This window comes from Natator depressus, chromosome 1 (assembly GCF_965152275.1).
Source record: "Natator depressus isolate rNatDep1 chromosome 1, rNatDep2.hap1, whole genome shotgun sequence".
Taxonomy (NCBI): domain Eukaryota; kingdom Metazoa; phylum Chordata; order Testudines; family Cheloniidae; genus Natator; species Natator depressus.
In genome coordinates this window covers 121,237,719-121,256,541 of record NC_134234.1, presented here as the reverse complement: position 1 = coordinate 121,256,541, position 18,823 = coordinate 121,237,719, and the positions used below count along the sequence as shown (strand labels likewise).

General features: G+C 42.5%; 1 protein-coding gene across 4 annotated transcripts in view; it reads left to right on the top strand.

Moving 5' to 3' along the window:
- HERC2 (HECT and RLD domain containing E3 ubiquitin protein ligase 2) overlaps positions 1 to 18,823 on the top strand; it is a 197,846-nt gene that overhangs the window by 13,562 nt on the left and 165,461 nt on the right. For all 4 annotated transcript variants that reach the window (XM_074965634.1, XM_074965610.1, XM_074965626.1 and 1 more), the window contains exon 3: positions 10,258 to 10,372. In XM_074965634.1, the coding sequence (XP_074821735.1) occupies positions 10,258 to 10,372 (115 nt within the window). The remainder of the gene's footprint in view (positions 1 to 10,257; positions 10,373 to 18,823) is intronic.

Here is an 18,823-nt window from a genome sequence, read left to right as displayed (position 1 = left end):
CTTTTTTCAGTCCTCTGGGATCTCTCCCATCCTCCACGGGTCTCAAATATAATCACTAATGGCTCAGAGATGTCTTCTGTTAGTTTAAGTATTCTAGGATGTATTTTGTCAGGCCCTGTCAACTTGAAGACACTAACTTGTCTAAGTAATTCTAAATGGGTTCTTTCCCTATTTTAGCCTCCGGTCCTACCCCTTTTATACAGATGTTAGCTATGTTAGTTGTTTGATCACTGCTAGCCTTTTTGATGAAAAGTGAAACAAAAAAAATTGTTTTGCATTTCGGTTGTTGTTGCATTTTCTACTATTTTTCCCTCCTTTTTGAGTGATCGGCTTACCATGTCCTTGGTCTTCCTCTTACTTCTAATGTATTTGTAAAATGTTGTCTTGTTTTGTTACCTTTTATGTCCATATCTAATTTAATCTGATTTTGTGTCTTGGCCTTTCTAATTTGTCCCTATATGCTCTGTAAGGGTTGTGGTACAGTGACTAGGGGGAAAAACTCTAAAATTCTCCCACACTTTTCCATAGTTGGGGGTCATTGTATATCTCATTGCTGAGGGTAAGCAGGGAAGCAAGGGTATGTCTACTACATGCTTGTGGCTTCTGCCCTAGTCCCTATGCTACTCGCCTGTGTGCTGCTTTGGTCCTGTCACAAGTAATTGCCGAATAGCACAGGAAAGCTTCCTACAATGGGGGAAGGAAAAGAGCAGCTCTGCCAAAGAACCTTCAGCAGGGGATTGCAGAATACCTCCAGGAAAACTTCCTAGAGATCTCTCTGGAGGATTCCCATGAGATCTTGGCGTGCATCAACACCCTGTTCTGCTGTACTGATTAGCTGCACAGAGAAGTGTCCAGCACAGAGGAACACAGACAGCCTTGTACATTTCTATACCCTGAACCCACCTCTGAACTACGCAAACCGCTTCCCAGGCATCTCCTTTCCTGCTTCTTGCTCGCCGGAGAGCAACTGCTGAGACTGGCCAGACACCTTCAAAGTGCTGAAGAGTTCCTGGCTGCCTGCCCCACGGGGCAACCTGGCCAGGAGCTCCTCATCATTGTTTAACTCCACCTCTTCATCAATGCAGGAATAGTGTTCAAAGGCAACGCGTAACTTGGATTAGAAAAGGGAAATGTAAAGCCTGAGGTTGTCTGTTTATTTTCTGTATATCATGTATGTTTGCTTTCCCTTAATATTTCATCTCTGAATCTGTGGTTAAATAAATTATATTTTTACCACAAGCAGGTGCAAACTATGAAGTGTGAGTGCCAAAGCACACTGATAACTGTGGGGGCTTGTTTCACATGTTTGGGGGTGATGAACTAGAGGGGACTGATTTGAGTCTCTTAATACTTAAGAACTCAGGGAGGACACATTTGGGAAAACTTGGGACTGGAAGGGCTTTTGATGTCACTGCAAGGAGTGACTAGGCTGATGAGACTCAGGGGGTGAAACCTTATGCTTGTGGGCTGGCTACTGGTGCCAGGGTTTGGGACCATAGTTGCACAGCATTAAGGGCACCAAGGTTACAGAGCATGAGGTAACGTTGCCACTTACTAGTCTGGGTGGTTCCCAGAACATCAGTCATTCCTATGAACAGTGATGCAGAAGAGCATTCTCCTCTTTCTGATAGACAACAACCAAAAGGTTTCTGGACAGAACTCCAATTCTTATGTCGCAGCACTTGGATGTCAGGTGGATAGGCACTTTGGAAATGGCAAATGTTCAGGAGAGAATGCTTGTCTCTATGCTGGTTAACCTAATTTCCAAGCAAATTTATGGGAAGAATGGTCCTGTGGCTGAAGTACAGATCTGTAGCTGTTCAGTTCCCTGAAACGGACTTAACTGACTTGCCCAAAGCCACAGCATCCACTTGGTTATAACTGGGTTAATACTTCTCTTACAGATGTTGAGAAGCTTAATTATTGATAAGGTGCTTTGAGATTCTGAAATGGGGAAGGTAAACATGTTTGGCTAGTAATTTATTATTCACCGCACTTTAAGAAACTGCTTAACCATGTTTGGTTTTGAGTATCATAATAGTAAAACATTGCTGATGTTTGTTGCTTACTGTCCATGGAGTGAACTAGAATTCCAATGTTAAATTGCTCTGATTTAATTGAAGGAGTAGATCTGCTGTGTCAGTAGTCCTTCTTTCAGTCAGCTGCTTTGTTTATTGCCACACATTATCATATGTCTGGTATGGATGCATCCGATGAAGTGAGCTACAGCTCACAAAAGCTTATGCTCAAATAAATTTGTTAGTCTCTAAGGTGCCACAAGTACTCCTTTTCTTTTTATCATATGTCTGTTACACTTAAGGTTTTTTAACTTCATTTTTTTCAGATAATGAAGCAAGATGATAACTTAAATGCCACTAAAACAACAGCAAAAGCTGTCTTTCTAAAAGCTATCTATACAACACCGTCTTTGAAATAAATTAAAAAAACCCCCCATATATACTAGACAGAACAATTCTTTCTGAGGGGAAAGAATGGCCTATATAGTCCTGTGAGTAGCGTTTTCTTTATGTAGACTATCGTGGAAGTTACTTGAATAAAACTTAAACAGTGAAAGCCAAGCGCAGTTGGCCTGTTTTCAGTTTTTTAGCTGAGTTGGCAGGATTTTTTTTCAGTATCAAGTTTGGACTTCATGTTCTACAAGAGGATTAGAAGCTGAAATTGGGAAACCAAGCTTTTGATTGTAAGCAACACCTATAAATGTGTAGTTGAACTTAGTCTTCTGAAATACAGGCTTGCTATGTTATGAAGAAACTCACAGAATGACTGAAGATATTCTGAACTTTCGATGCCATTATGCATAATATATAAATTTAAGGGGTGAAACTGTGCATACTTACAATCCAGAATGATCTAAAAATTTAAGTGAAATCTGCATAAGAGATTGGCAGACTAAAGTCTTAACTTACAAACAAATGGAAGATAAATATCAGTTTTGCAACCCATGATATGTGGGTGTCCAATGCCACTGTTTTCTCAAACTGATAGCCTACCCTACGTTCTTTTTCAGAAGATTAAGGTCCTTCTTTGAAATAACTAAACTCTTTTTTTTTTTTTTTTTTTTTTTTTTTTTAGGGCTGTCAAGCAATTTAAAAAAAGTATTGCGATTAATCACTAATAGAATACAATTTATTTAAATATTTTTGGATATTTTTACATTTTTCAAATTGATTTAAATTACAACACAGAATACAACATGTACAGTGATCGCTTTATAATTATGATTACAAATATTTACACTGTAAAAAACAAAGTAAATAGTATTTTTCAATTCACCTAATACAAGTACGTTAGTACAATATCTTTATCATGGAAGTTGGACTTACCAATGTAGTCTTATGGACAAAAAAAAACCACTCAAAACAAAACAGTGTAAAACTTTAGAGCCTACAATTCCACTTAGTTCTACTTCTTGTTCAACCAATCACTCAGACAAACAAGTTCGTTTACATTGCAGGAGATAATGCAAAGGATCTCACAAAACTAGATGACTGGTCAACAAAATGACAGATGAAATTTAATGTTGATAAATGCAAAGTGTAATGCACATTGGAAAACGTAATCCCAACTATACATATATGATGATGGGGTCTAAATAAGCTGTAACCATTCAAGAAAGCGATCTTGGAATCATTGTGGATAGTTCTCTGAAATCATCCACTCAATGTGCAGTGGCAGTCAAAAAAGTGAACAGAATGTTGGGAATCATCAAGAAAGGGATAGGTAATAAGACAGAAAATATGATATTGCCTCTATATAAATCCATGGTATGCCCACACCTTGAATATTGCATGCAGATGTGGTCGCCCCATCTCAAAAAAGATATATTGGACTTGGAAAAGGTTCAACAGAAATGATTAGGGCTTCCGTATGAGGAGAGAGTAATAAGACTGGGACTTTTCAGCTTGGAAAAGAGGTGACTAAGGGGGGATATGATAGAGGTCTATAAAATCATGAGTTGTATAGAGGAAGTGTTATTTACTCCTTCTCATAATACAAGAACAAGGGGCCACCAAATGAAATTAATAGGTAGCAGGTTTAAAACAAACACGAGAAAGTATTTTTTCACGTAACGCACTGTCCTCCTCTGGAACATCTTGCCAGAGGGTGTTGTGAAGGCCAGTACTATAACGGGGTTCAAAAGGGAGCTAGATAGATTCATGGAGGATAGGTCCATCAATGGCTATTAGCCAGGATGGGCAGGAATGGTGTCCCTAGCCTCTGCCAGAAGCTGGGACTGGGTGACGGGTATGGATCACTTGTTGATGATCTGTCTGTTCATTCCCTTTGGGGCACCTGCCATTGGCTACTGTCAGAGGACAGGATACTGGGCTTCATGGACCTTTGGTCTGACCCAGTATGGCTGTTCTTATGTTCTAAGGTTGATTTTCTTTTTTGGTGGTTCAGTTCTGTAGTTTTCGCATTGGAGTGTTGCTTTTTTAACTCTTCTGAAAGCATGCTCCCCCACCACCTCCTTCTCAGATTTTTGGAAGGCACTTCAGATTCTTAAATCTTGGGTCGAGTGCTGTAACTGTCTTTAGAAATCTCACATTGGTATCTTCTTTTGAGTTTTGTGAAATTTGGAGTGAAAGTGTTCTTAAAATGAACATGTGCTGGGTCGTCATCTGAGGGTAAAACAGAGCAGGAGACATGCAATTCTCCCCCTAAGGAATTCAGTCACAAATTTAATTAATACTTTTTTTGACGAACATCATCAGCATGGAAGCATGTCCTCTGGAATGGTGGGAAGCATCAAGGGGCATATGAATTTTAGCATATCTGGCATGTAAATACCTTGCAGTGCTGGCTACAAAAGTGCCATATGAACACCTGTTCTCATTTTCAGGTGACACTGTAAAAAGTAAGTGGGCAGCATTATCTTCTGTAAGTGTAAACAAACTTGTTTGTCTTCACAATTGGTTGAAGTAGGACTGAGTGGACTTGTAGGCTCTAAGGTTTTACATTGTTTTGTTTTTGACTGCAGTTATGTAACAAAAATCTACATTTGTAAGTTGCACTTTCATGATAGAGATTGTACTACAGTATTTGTATGAAGTGAATTGAAATACTATTTTGTTGTTTTTACAATGCAAAAATTTGTAATAAAATATAAAGTGAGCACTGTACACTTTGTATTCTGTGTTGTAATTGAAGTGCATATATTTGAAAATGTAGAAAAAACCCCCAAATTAATAATTTTCAATGAGTATTCTATTTAACAGTGTGATTAAAAGTGTGATTAATCATGATTAATTTTTTGTAAGTTAATCACGTGAATTAACTGCGATTAAGCTCTAGTTTTTTTTTAAACAAAAGACAGTACAAAAATCACAAATCAAGGTTATGTCTTCTGTTAAGCACTTAAGTTACTTGAGTGCTTCAGTGAGGGATGTCTGCTTCTATTAGAGGTAAAGTAAACTTTATCTTTCAATTTTTATTGAATTTTTTTTCACCACTAAACACTTGTAGTTGTCATTCAGGTGGAGTTGGGATAGTCAAACATGTTCTCTTTCTTGGTCTGGGAGGGTAGTTATTTGCAAGTGGGGAACTTTTAGTTCAGAAAAGAGAATCCTAAATTCTCATAAACCAAGGTGAAAGGAAAAGTGATAAGCCTTTTTTGGGGGGAGGGGTGGGGTGGCAGACAGCTCCCTCTAAAGCCCTTTGCAGTTTTATCTGGTTTTGAAGTAATGTGAATATTACTTTTAGTAAAGTAATGGTCAAAATTCTGGTAATGATCATATTCAGTAAATTTCAGCAAAGTTGAACATAGTGTGCAGCTGACACTAAGTGACTTTCAGGAATAGACCAGTAAGAAACATAATCAAGCTATGAGCTCAGATTTTACAGTGTAATAATAATGAAGCCATATCTGAAGTGAGTCTTTGACAAACCATATTGTTAAACTAATAAGGCAATTTAATCTGTTACAGATGCCTCAAGCCATAACATTATCTGTTTTAAAGTCTTCATGTTTCTGAGATTGGTTAGACCTGGAAATGACACCTTTGTTGTGGAATAACAGATTTGCTTATAAATATGGCTTCTTTTACTGAAAACTTTCTCGCTTCATTGATTAAACAGTTTGAACTCTTATTTTATGAGACATAGTTTCATGAAACAAATTTCAACCCAGCTAGCTTTTATGGAAATTGAGTAAGACTAACTAATAAAGTGAAATCTTTATAGTGAGGGTTGTTAAAATTTCTAGGATTTCTGAGCTTTTGAATATTAGTTGCTGGCTTTCTGGGTATTGGGGTGATAGTACCATTTCTGGGGCCTGGTCTACTCTACAAAGCTTGATGGAGATAAGCAGCCTTGCGTCGACCTTGTGCGCCTGTACAAATGCAAATCTGTCTTCCAATGATGTAAGCTTTCCATTATTCCGACATAGTAATACCACTCTTTGAGTGGCATTGAGCGATGATTGATGTATTGAGGTCAACAGAATGCAAATGTACATACGACCGGCCATGGTGGGTCAGACCAAATGTCCATCTAGCCCAGTATCCTGTCTTCTGACAGTGGCCACTGCCAGAGGCCCCAGAGGGAATGAACAGAACAGGTACTCATCAAGTGATCCATTCCCTGTCATCCATTTCTGGCAAACCAGAGGCTAGGTTCACCATCCCTGCCCATCTTGGCTAATAGTCATTGATGGACCTATTCTGAAGGAACTTACCTAGTTCTTTTATGAACCCTGTTAGAGTCTTGGCCTTCAACATCCTCTGGCAAAGAGTTCCACAGGTTAACACTGCGTTGTGTGAAGAAATACTTCCTTTTGTTTGTTTTAAACATGCTGCCTATTTCATTTGGTGCCCCCTAGTTCTTGTGTAGCGAGAGTTTAAATAACCCTTCCTTTCTCCATACCACTCACGATTTTATAGACCTCTCATAACCCCCCTTAGCCATCTCTTTTCCAAGCTGAAAAGTCCCAGTCTTATTAATCTCTCCTCATACTGAAACCATTCTGTACCTCTCATTTTTGTTGCCCTTTTTTGAACCTTTTCCAATTTCAGTATATCTTTTTAAAGATTTAATTATATTTATGGTCACTATTACCAAGTGGTTCTGCTATATTCACCTCCTGGACCAAATCCTATGCTCCATTTAGGATTAAATCAAGAATTGCCTCTCCTCTTGTGGGTTCCAGGACTAGCTGCTCCAAGAAGCAGTCATTTAAGGTGTCAAGAAACTGTATCTCTACATCCCGTCCTGAGGTGACATGAACCCAGTCAATATGGGGATAGTTGAAATCCCTCATTATTGAGTTTATTTTTATAGTCTCTCTAATCTCCCTGATCATTACAGTCACTATCACCATCCTGGTCGGGTGATAGGTAACATATCTCTGCTGCTATATTCTTCTTATTCAAGCATGGAATTACTATCCATAAAGATTCTGTGGTACTGTTTGGTTCATTTAAGACTTTTACTTCACTTGATTCTGTGCTTTCTTTCGCATATAGTACCACTCCCGCACCAGCATGACCTGTTTTGTCATTCAGATATATTTTGTACCTTGGTATTACTGTGTCCCATGGATTATACGCATTCCACCAAGTTTCTGTGATGCCTACCTATGTGGACACTAACAGTCCTCCAGCAGCGGTCCCACAATGTTCCTTCCTTTTCTTTAAACTCTGTTCCATAAATTTATTAAGGTTTTAATGTATTTACTTTCCACTTGAACAAAATTTTTCTGAAGTTTTTTCATTTAATAAAACAGTACTGTTTGGAAAATAATTCATGTTTATTAGTTCCCAACATTTACAGCAGAATGCTTGGCAATAGTGAAAGCAACCACTTACTTGTTGTTGAACACTGACACAACTCATAGGATCAGTCACAAAGTGTAATAATCATAGTTTTATGCTGCTTGCTGTAGATTTAATAGGTGCATTGTCAGTATTATGTTCATTGGTCCTTGGTACACATCTTACAATTCCGAACAGGTCCCCAAACTTCAGGGCCAGGTAGAGCACAGTCCATCACAATGCTGTGTTGTGGTTCACTGTCAAAGTGTTCTCTCAAAGCCCCCCTGTGCTGTATAGCTCCGCATTGATGTCTTCTGATAGCTCTTGTATTTGGCTTTTTAAACTGAGCAGACAGCTGCTCCCCTTCATCTCAGTGGCTCCTTTTCCCCCTTTGCTTCACAGATATGCAGGCCACAACGGGCTGCTACAACCGTTGGGATCATTTCTCACTGAGATCCAATCACATTAATTAAATTCACCAGTGCCCTTTCAATCTACCAAAACTGTCAATCTACCACATTCAACTGTGATTTTGCACCTGCTGAGCTGGTAGTTGAATCTTTCCTTGGTGCTCGCGAGGTGGCTAGTGTACAGTTTGATGAGCCAGGAGAGTAAGGGATAGGCTGGGTCCCCCAGGATCACTACTGCATTTCAACTTCAGTAATGGTAAACTGCTGGTCAGGAAAAAAATCCCTGCTTGCAGCTTTCTGAAAAGTCCTGTGTTCTTAAAGATCCGGAAGTCCATACACCTTCCTTGACCAGCCCACATTTGTGTTGGGGAAGCGTCTCTGATGATCCACCAGCACTTGAATAACTAAAGAAAAATAGCCCTTTCTGTTGATGGAGTCAGTGACAAGTTGGCCTGGTGCCAAAATTGGGATGTGTATACCGTCTGTCACCTAACTGCAGCTTGGGAACACTATCACTGCAAAGCCATCCACTTTATCCTGCATGTTGTCAAGAGTCATAGTCCTGCATAGCAGGAGATGATTGATTAATGGTCCTGCATGCTTGCATGACAGCGGCCCCCGTGGTGGATTTTCCAACTCCAAAATTATTTCCTGCTGACTGGTAGCAATCAAGCACCGCAAGTTTCCACAGTGCAATTGCCACTTGTTTCTCCACTCTTAGTGCAGCTCTCATTCTGGTGTCCCTGCACTGGAAAGTTGGTCCTCGTTATGTCCCACAACAATCTGCCCACCAGCAAATTGTCACCTTCTCTGTGGCTCTTCTTGCAGCTCTGCAAATACTGGAGGATCATATGTCCTGTGCTTGAAACACTCATGACAATAGTTTAGAACTGTGCGGGCTCCATGCTTCTGTCAGAGACGGTGAACAAGCCCGATATTGGTGGTTGGGATTTTTAACATAGGTGTGAAAATTATGGGATAGAGAAGGTTGCATGGTGGGAACTTGACCCCACAGTTCCAGTCACCCCTGCATGACTCATTTCTGCCCACAGTGCATTGCCAAAACTTCCCGAAAGCCAGTGCACTGGACAGTGGTGATACCTGCTATATACACCACAGGAATACCTACCCATGGTGCACCGCGCTGTGCATTGAAACAAGCACTCCTGATGAGTATGTGCAGTGCTGATGCAAGAAGCTGTGTATGTATAGGAACAAGCGATATGCTGACTGTGGTGGTATTAGGCTGACGTAACTTGCATCGGCGAAACTTTGTAGTCTACATATTCCCTGGATAGGGCTTATGCTGAGGTCAGTACTAAACTGAGTCTTGCTTAGCTAGTACAAAGCTTGAGAATTCCCTTGAATGTGTTTTTGCTGTTGGCAACAGTGGATTCTGCTCTTCCATGCTTCAGTGCTCACAATTCTACTGGGCAGGGAGGAAATCAGGTGGGGAGGAACAAAGCTATCAGATGTAAGAAGTATTGCTGTCTTTTCAATATTGTAGATGGGCCAGATTGCTACTTTTTTTCCCTCTGCAGGTTGGGTGTTGACACAAACATCTTCAAATTAACTGTTGGGGACATTTTGACTTGAATCGCCTGCAATGCTTTTCCAGTATAAAATTCTTAGCTATAACCTCATGTTGAAGTATTATTGTCTCTTATAATTCTTCAGAATCATATTGCCTAGCTGATGATTTTTGTTTCATGTTCTGGTTGGTTAAAGTATAATGCTAGAAATTATTTGAAGTCAATATTCTAATGTATATTGAAGCGTTTCCTTCAAGTAGGTTGATCCTGAAGAGAGCAGACCTAACGGGGTGGTTGAGAGCAAATTCTGTAATGCTTTTAGAAGTCATCTGAAAGTTATTTGTGTGGTGTGCAAACCTTGTATTTGCTTTAAGATTTCAAAGAGACTACCTCTAGGACAACTAAATTATAAGTGTGTGTTATATTTTCTTTTTTGCTTTGAGGAAAGTACTGACCATGATTTCAAAAGCTTTGTTTGAGATGGTGTGGGTAAATCTAGGGAATGCTGTACATAACTTACTTTATAAAAATTATTTTTAACAGCTTGCTTTTACACGAGATGGACTCTGTGGCTTGTGGAATGAAATGGTGAAAGATGGAGAAATTGTATACACTGGAACAGAATTAGCACAAAGTGGTGAAGTACCTCTAAGAAAAGGTAAGATTTTTTTCCCCATGTTTTTTCATTTTATCCTGATGGTATGACCTATGCACTGATTTCACAATATTACAAACCCTCCGTTCTTAATCAAAGGTAACTAACTTTCCTTTATAGTGTTACTGCTCTTGAATAAATAGGAGGGAGCTACTTACTAGGATTTATAGGGTAGTGCTTCCTCCAATCTGTTCCTTTGATTTTTTTTTTTTTTTTGGCCTTTTAGGAATATGGCCTTTCTCGGTTGGCCGCAGAGAGGAGACCTTAATTTCCAGAAATGACGACTTGTCATAGTGTGTGTGTTTAAAAAACAAAAAAACAAAAAACCTCATCCACGGGGCAGAGGCGATGTGTGTGAGGTTATATGCCTCCCCAGGGCAGAGGCTGGGGGGCTGGCTGCTGTTGAGACTTGCCGCCATCTTCTCCTCTCCTCATACAGGTCTGGGCTCAACAAAACCATCATGGAGCTTCTCCTGGGCAGGCAGGGCATATGCCAGTGGGACGCCAGGCTCCCTCACCATGCTGCAGGGTGGACAGTGCTTACACCTGCTCTCGGCAGCGCCCACAGTGCTTTTCCGCCGCGCACCTTCCCAATCTCTAGCCCTCAGTGCCTACGGCCTGTGCCCCCTCCCCTGCACGCAGCTGGCTCCTGCCCCTCCCAGTGCACGTTTGTGCTCTAAAGGATTACATATTGCTCATGTTTGTCAATACGTGTATTTTTTGCATTAGAATAATTCATATCTGAAATTTCTGGAAAATACAGCTTTGAAAACTTTTGAAATCACTCTGTTTTAATTGCTGGAAAACACTGGCCAAATCTATAATATCTGGTTTCACTTCCTGCATCAGCAGTTCTAGTTCCTCCATTTTGTTATGTTAGCAGTTCTCCACTCATATGGTACAACCCCTCAGTTTACAGATTCATTAAAAATTCTTGCTAATGGGTTTGCAATTTCATGTGCCAATTCCTTTAATATTCTTGGATGAAGATTATCTGGGCCCCCCGATTTAGTCCCATTAAGCTGTTTGAGTTTCGCTTCTACCTCAGATATGGTAATATCTACCTCCATATCCTCATTCCCATTTGTCATGCTACCATTATCCCTAAGATCCTCTTTAGCCTTATTAAAGACTGAGGCAAAGTATTTGTTTAGATATTGGGCCATGCCTAGATTATCCTTGACCTCCACTCCATCTTCAGTGTTTAGCAGTCCCACTTCTTCTTTCTTTGTTTTCTTCTTATTTATATGGCTATAGAACCTTTTACTATTGATTTTAATTCCCTTTGCAAGGTCCAACTCTACTTGACTTTTAGCCTGTCTCACTTTATCCCTACATGTTCTGACCTCAATAAGGTAGCTTTCCTTGCTGATCCCTCCCATCTTCCACTCCCTGTATGCTTTCTGCTTTTTCTTAATCACCTCTCTGAGATGCTTGGTCTACAACTCCTGCCTATGATTTTTTTCCCCTTTCTTGGGATGCAGGCTTCCGATAGCTTCTGCAGCTTTGATTTAAAGTAATCCCAGGCCTCCTCTGCCTTTAGATCCACAAATTCTTCAGTCCAATCCACTTCCCTAACTAATTTCCTTTTTTTTTTTTTGAAAGTCAGCCCTTTTGAAATCAAAAACCCTAGTTGCAGATTTATTTTTGTTAATCCTTCCGTTCAGTTTGAACTGAATTAGCTCAAAAAGAAAAGGAGTACTTGTGGCACCTTAGAGACTAACAGATTTTTTGAGCATAAGCTTTTGTGCTCATGATCACTTGAACCAAGATTGTCCCCTCCAACCATTTCTTCTATGAGGTCCTCACTACTCACCAAATCCAAATCTAAAATGGCATCCCCTCTAGTCGGTTCAGCAACTACTTGATGAAGGAATCCATCAGCTATCGCATCTAGGAAAATCTGAGCCCTATTATTATTACTAGCACTTGTCCTCCAGTCTATATCTGGGAAGTTAGTCTCCCATGATCACGCAGTTTCCATTAGTATTTACTTAATTAAAAACATTAAGGAGGGCTCTATCCATATCCAGATTAGATCCCGGCGGTCTGTAGCACACCCCAAGCACTGTCCCTGGGGAGGGTCCAGTAGTTTTCTTCCCCAGTGTAATTTTTGCACAGATGGACTCTGTCTTATCCATTCCATCGCTTCTTATTTCTTTACATTCTACCTCATCATTGATATAGAATGCTACTCCACCACCTTTACCTTTTTTATTTCTGTCTTTCCTAAACAGCACATATCCTTCAATACCCGTAGTCCAGTCATGACTACTATTCCACCATGTTTCTGTTATCCCTATAATATCTGGTTTCACTTCCTGCACCACTAGCTCTAGTTCCTCCATTTTGTTACCTAGGCTCCTCGCACTGGTGTACAAACATCTTAATTTTTGCTGTTTGGCCTCGCTCACATTCTGTACCCGATTAGGCATGGTCATTCTGCAGCCAGTATAACCTATTAGACTGGTATCTACACTGCCCTTCCTCCTTATATCCATTCTCCTACCCACAGCTGTATCCTTTCTTACTTTTTCTTCCCTCTCAATGCTAAAATCCGGCGTGGAGATTACCTGGACATCTCCCCCAAATTCCTAGTTTAAAGCTCTCTTAATCAGTTGTGCCAGCCTCCATCCTAGAAGTCTATTTCCTTCCCTACTCAAATGAAGTCCATCCCGAGAGAACTGTCCTCTGTCCATGAATGCCTCCCAGTGGCCACACATCCCAAAGCCCTCCTTTATAGCACCACTGCCTAAGCCATCTGTTGATAGGCATAATCTTGTCACATCTTTGTTGCCCTTCTCTAGGAAGAAGTAGAATCCCACTAAAGATTACCTGAGCCTCGATTTCCTTAAGTGTCTTCCGCAGCTTAGCATAGTCTCCCTTAATACTTTCCAGCGAGAATCTAGCCGTATCATTTGTTCCCACATGAAGGATAATTAGAGGATTCTTCCCGCTCCCTTTAGGATCCTTTTCAACCTCAAGTCTACATCCCATATCTTAGCACCCGGAAGACAGCACACCCTTCTATTCTCTGGATCAGCTCTGGTTACAGGCCTGTCTATTCTTCTCAGTGAAGAGTCCCCGATCACATATACCTGCCTTTTCCTGGTGACGGTGCTATTCTCCAGTCTATCCCCTGTTCCCTCTGGCTGAAAGTTCTTTCCATTCCTGTTCTCCCTTGTAGTCCTTTTCAACCCATCCTGTATCCTCCTGGGGCTCATATTTAGTATAGTCTCCATTGACTCTTCCCCTTTTCCTATAGGACTAGCCACTCTTCTCTTCTGCCTTGCCCTTCCACCTTCAGTGACTACCTGCTGAGCCCCTTCTTCATTGTCCAACTCTACAAACATATTCTTGAGCTCTGTTTCTCCTTCACTAACCCGTCTTTTCCTCTGCCTAGTTCTTTTAGTCACATGCTTCCACTGACCACTTTCCTCACCCAGCAGTCTCCCCTCAGAATTCCTCAGTCCTGCTTCCATCTGCAAGTCTGAGCTTTTCCCTTCAGATACCTCATGTCTTTGCTCCATAATCTGCTCGAACCCCTTTCTAAACTCAACCAGACTTTTCACCTGCATCTCCAAACCTCGGATCTCTTCCTCCATCAGCTCTATCAAACGGCATTTCATGCAGACAAAACTCTTACCAAGTTATCTGGTACAGAGGATGATTTCAGTGATTGGTTGTTATATATTACAGTTAATAGCTCTGCAATTTCGTATCAGAGTTCCTTCAGAACTCTTGGCTGAGTACCATCTGGTCTGGGTGACTTATTACTGTTCATCATTTTGTTCCAAACCTCCTGACCCATTAATTTGGGACACTACTTGAGATTTGTCACTGCAAAAGAATAGCTCTCGTGGGTATGTCCTGCACATTCTCTGCAGCAAAAGACCTATACAAAGAATTAATTTAGCTTCTCTGCAATGTCCTTGTCTTCCTTGAGTGTTCTTGAATACCTTTGTCTGACTATGCTGGAAGTATGACAGGAGACACTGGATGTAGTTTAATTAGGCCGTAACTTTGTCAATGTCTGGGAGTACTCCGCAGTTAAATATGTACAGTGCTGGTAATTGGGCAGGGGAGGGGGCAGAGGTGTGCTGCTGTTAGCCCTTCCACTGCACTCATCCTGGTCCCCAGCCAGCCTTCTGCTGCTCCCCATTTTGAATGAGGGTTAAGGGGAGGCTATAAGGGAGCAGGGAGTTGATTCCCTGCGGTAGGAGCCCTGAAGCATCGTGTTTCTGTTCCTTTAAATAAAAACAACAAAAACACTCATGCCTCCTTTAAGGTCAGCTCCCCATTTACCAGACCACTTTTTCTGATTACTGTATCCCTTCCCTTTGGGATACCTACACTGGACATCTGCCATAAGGAGGCACTAGCAGTTACCTTGGCTAGCAGTTACCATACCTAGGTCTGGGTTCCCAGACATCTACTAAAGTCTTCTTTAATATCAACCAAAAATGCATCAGCTCCAAACTGACAGGTAAACCTCATCCTTGCTGAATAATAGTGGTGCTATTTCTGAATGAGAAGTTACTTACGCCCCCCTGCCATCTATGAATTTGGCGGTCTCCCTGTTCACATATCTCCTAGCCTTGTCAACCCAGGGTGGCTTTCACACCCTGTGTTGCAACACGTCCTACCAAATAATTTTTACTCCTGGAAAAAGTTCCAGGATCTTCTCCAAGTCCTTCTTAGTTCTGAGCATTAAGTCTACCCCCTGACGCGTTCTCAAATCATTTCCCCTGTGGAGAACCACAATCAAATCTGGTACCTGCTCATGGGCCACCATGGTATACAGAAGTGGCATCAGCTGGTCGCATAATATACCCTTTCTCTCATGCCAGCTCGGAACTTGCTTCACCGTTGAGGCCTAGCTGCAAACCTCCAGACAACCTGGAAGTCTGCCTGTTGGCTTAGAAAACAATACTGTGTCTGCAGATCCATGCCACTGCCTGCCAGCATCTGGAGTCTCATATACATTCTGTATGGTTCAGAATGCCAGTGCCCAGTTGCCTGGATTACACTCGCTCTCCAGCCCTAGCTGGGTTGGTGCTGTTGCTGCCCTGATCCTGAATGAGTGGGAACTGATTTTGTGTACTGGCAGCTCCAACCTTGTCAGTCCTGGTCTTAAAACTGTAACAAACTGGTATGTTGTGAGGGGACTTTAATCACCATGATCAAGAGGGGCTCATACCTCCCTGCCCTTCTTGCCAAGTAGGCCCGCCACAGGACAGATCCTGGACTTGCCACCCTTCTGTAAAATAATGGATTCACTCCAGCCTCCTTGATCCATCTCTGACCTCCTCAAGGTTAATGTCCCTGATTGCCCCTTGCAATATATATCCTTCAGTTCCAAAGCCCATCCAGAAGAATCGCTACGCTAGTTTGCTGATCCTAAGAGCTTTAAAAAAATGCTACTAGAAATGTAGCCCTAAACAAGGCCACCGCTTGTCCACAATGGACATATAGGCTCTGGGAGCTGCACCAGATCCCTAAGCGTATTAAAAGTGATGGGATGGTGTGCATTCTCCCTGGGGCTGGTGTTTCCAGATTACCCCACGAGAAACCTCAGAATTAAAAATCCGCTACAAAGATCTGGGCAAACATTCAGCCTACTGGCAAGTGTAAGGCCCAGTAGGTGAGTGGAGATTGTTGATGACGCCAGGTGGCTAACAACACCTTATACTACAGCACCCATAGGTGACAGGCCCTCCTGCTCCTGAAATTGCACAAAATCGTTAAAACTTCTCCAGTAGCTCTGCAGTGTTCATGGAGCCACTGAGCTCTGCACTATGCTGACAGGCATCATATGCCAAGGTTCCATAGTGCTAGTGGCATCCCTTTGGGTTCCTTGCCAGCTCCTGAAATCTGTCCAACTGAAAACGAGACAATGCATCTGCTGTGCCATTATCAACCCTGGGAACACATAAGTTCACACTATAAGTACACCCTTTTATTAACAAATTGTTCCCAAATGGCCACTGCCACCAAAATTGGAAAAAATTCCAGAAAAGTTAAATTGTACACTCCCTTTTTCTAACTAGATCAGTGGTCTCCAATCTCTTTAAGCACAGGATCACTTTTTGAATTTAAGTGCAACACAGGATCTACTTCAAAGAAAATGTAGAAATAACAGTAATCACACAAACCCAAACACCATAGCCCCTGCCCTGACCCTTCTCTGAGGGCCCACCCTGCTCCCTCCCCCTCCCTCAATCGCTTGCTCTTCCCCACAGTCACTCACTCTCACTGGGGCTGGGACAGGGGGTTGAGGTATGGGCTCTGGGCTGGGGCCAGGGGGTTGGAGTGTGGTAGGGGCTCCTGGCTGAGCCTGGGGCAGGGGGTTGGGGTGCAGGTTCTGGGAAGAAATTTGGGGCTCGGGGCTGCGGGGGTAGGCGGGCATTGGGGTGTGGGCTCCAGCCGGGTGCCGCTTACGTCAGGCGGCTCCTGGGGGCTGGCGCAGCGGGGCTAAGGCCACCGTTCCCAGAAGTGGACAGCATGTCCGGCAGCAGCTCTTGGTGGGTGGGGGCAGAGCTGCCTAGCTGCGCCTCCATCTAGGAGCAGCAGGGACATGTCTTTGTTTGCGGGAAGATGCTCAAGGTGAGTGCTCCCCCAGATCCGGCACCCCGCACCACCTCCTGGGCCCCATACCCCCTCCTGAGCCCCAGTTCCCTCCCTCTTAGTTAACCAGAAGTTTTGACTTACTGGCACCCCTCATTCCCCCAACATGCTGGATAAGAGAGCTTCTACTGTATATCCATATATTTGAATAATGCTCGGCTTCTGTCTGCGTAAGCGTCTGCAGTAAGGCTTGCATAGATCAGGAAGGTGGCTTCCTGGTTTTCACATGTTCTAGCCACCTTTGGTCGCTTAGGCATTTTATTGTCCTGCTTGCTCTGCCCAGCTTTACTGTCTGTCAGAACCTCCCTGGGCACCAGTAATAATATGTCTGTATATTCACCTCTCAAAATTTTATCCTTAGTAGTAGTGAGAAGGTGAACTCCATCTGCCACCCCAGCATACTTATACTCTTGACTGACCATCAGGGCACCCTTTGCCCTGTTGCGTGACACCCCTCCCCCCCCCGGTTGTTCCTGGAGCAGCAGTTCTGTCCCATGAATTCACATTCCCTATTAGAGAGAGAGAGAGTGTGTGTGTGTGAGAGAGTGTGAGTTGTAGAGTACACCGCTATCTCCTCCCGCTCCCGATTAAGGGTTCTTGCCCCCTGGCAAGGGGTCTGCCCCACCTGACTATTGCCTGTCTTCCATTATTACCATCTCCAGCCTCCGTGCCCCCCCCCCCCCGGAAGCTCCCAGCTACTCCAGTAACTGAAGGTTAGCTTACAACAGCTGTGTAATGCCACTGACTTCTGTAGGTGGGTGTACCCCAGATATCCATGACACAGCTTCTAGACCCTAGATCTTTTCTCTTCCCCCCTCCCCCACATCTTAGTTCTGTTACCCTTCCCCCCAAAGATCAGGAGACACCAAACCCAGTGGGGCACGTGACCATTCTCCCCTCCCCCTATATATCCCCTGAGAGGAGAAGTGGGCAAGTTCCCCAAACCCTGCTGAGGTCCCTCCTACAGTCACGATTTGCAGCATTGGACAGAAGGGACTCCCTTTCACACCCCACCCCTGCAACCTCCCACTGGTGCTGATTACCATCATCCCTGCTAGCCTTGTAGCTCTTCTGTCTTGCAATCCGGTCAAATGTCCTGGCTCTAGGTGATCCACTGCACCTTGTAAGTCTTGTAGTGGCCCCTCTGCCTGTTTGGCAGGCTTCCTGCTTCTGATGTACTTAAAAATGTGTTTTAGTTTCTTTGTGTTTAGCAAGTTGCTTCTCAAATTCTTTCTTGGCTTGACTTATATTTTTCTGTCTTACTTGCCAGAGTTTGTGCTCCTTATTTTCTTCATTAGAATTTGACTTCCAAATTTCAAAGGATGCTTTTTTGCCTCCAGTGACCTCCATCACTCTATTTAGCCATGGTGGCATTCTTTTGGTCCTCCTTCTGTCTTTAAAAAAAATAAATAAATAAATAAATAAATTGGTTATACGTTTGGTACAATGAATGTGTATATCATAGAATCATAGAATATCAGGGTTGGAAGGACCTCAGGAGGTTATCTAGTCCAACCCCCTGCTCAAAGCAGGACCAATCCGCAACTATAATTACATATAGACATAATGCTGCATAAAATTAGAGTAACCACCACTTGCATGGGTTTACTTTTGACACTGAAACAGAGGCAGTTGTTGCCTGTTAAATTGTTTGTCATGCTGTCCATAGAATATGAAAGCAAGTAATCTAAGTAGACTAATGTGAAATACCAACAATTGGGAACAAACGCTATACCAGTAAAAGTGATCTGTAGTAGGCTTACCATCTGTTTCTATTATGTTGAAAAATCCTTACCCTTCAATGCAAGTTTTAACAGTGACTTACGG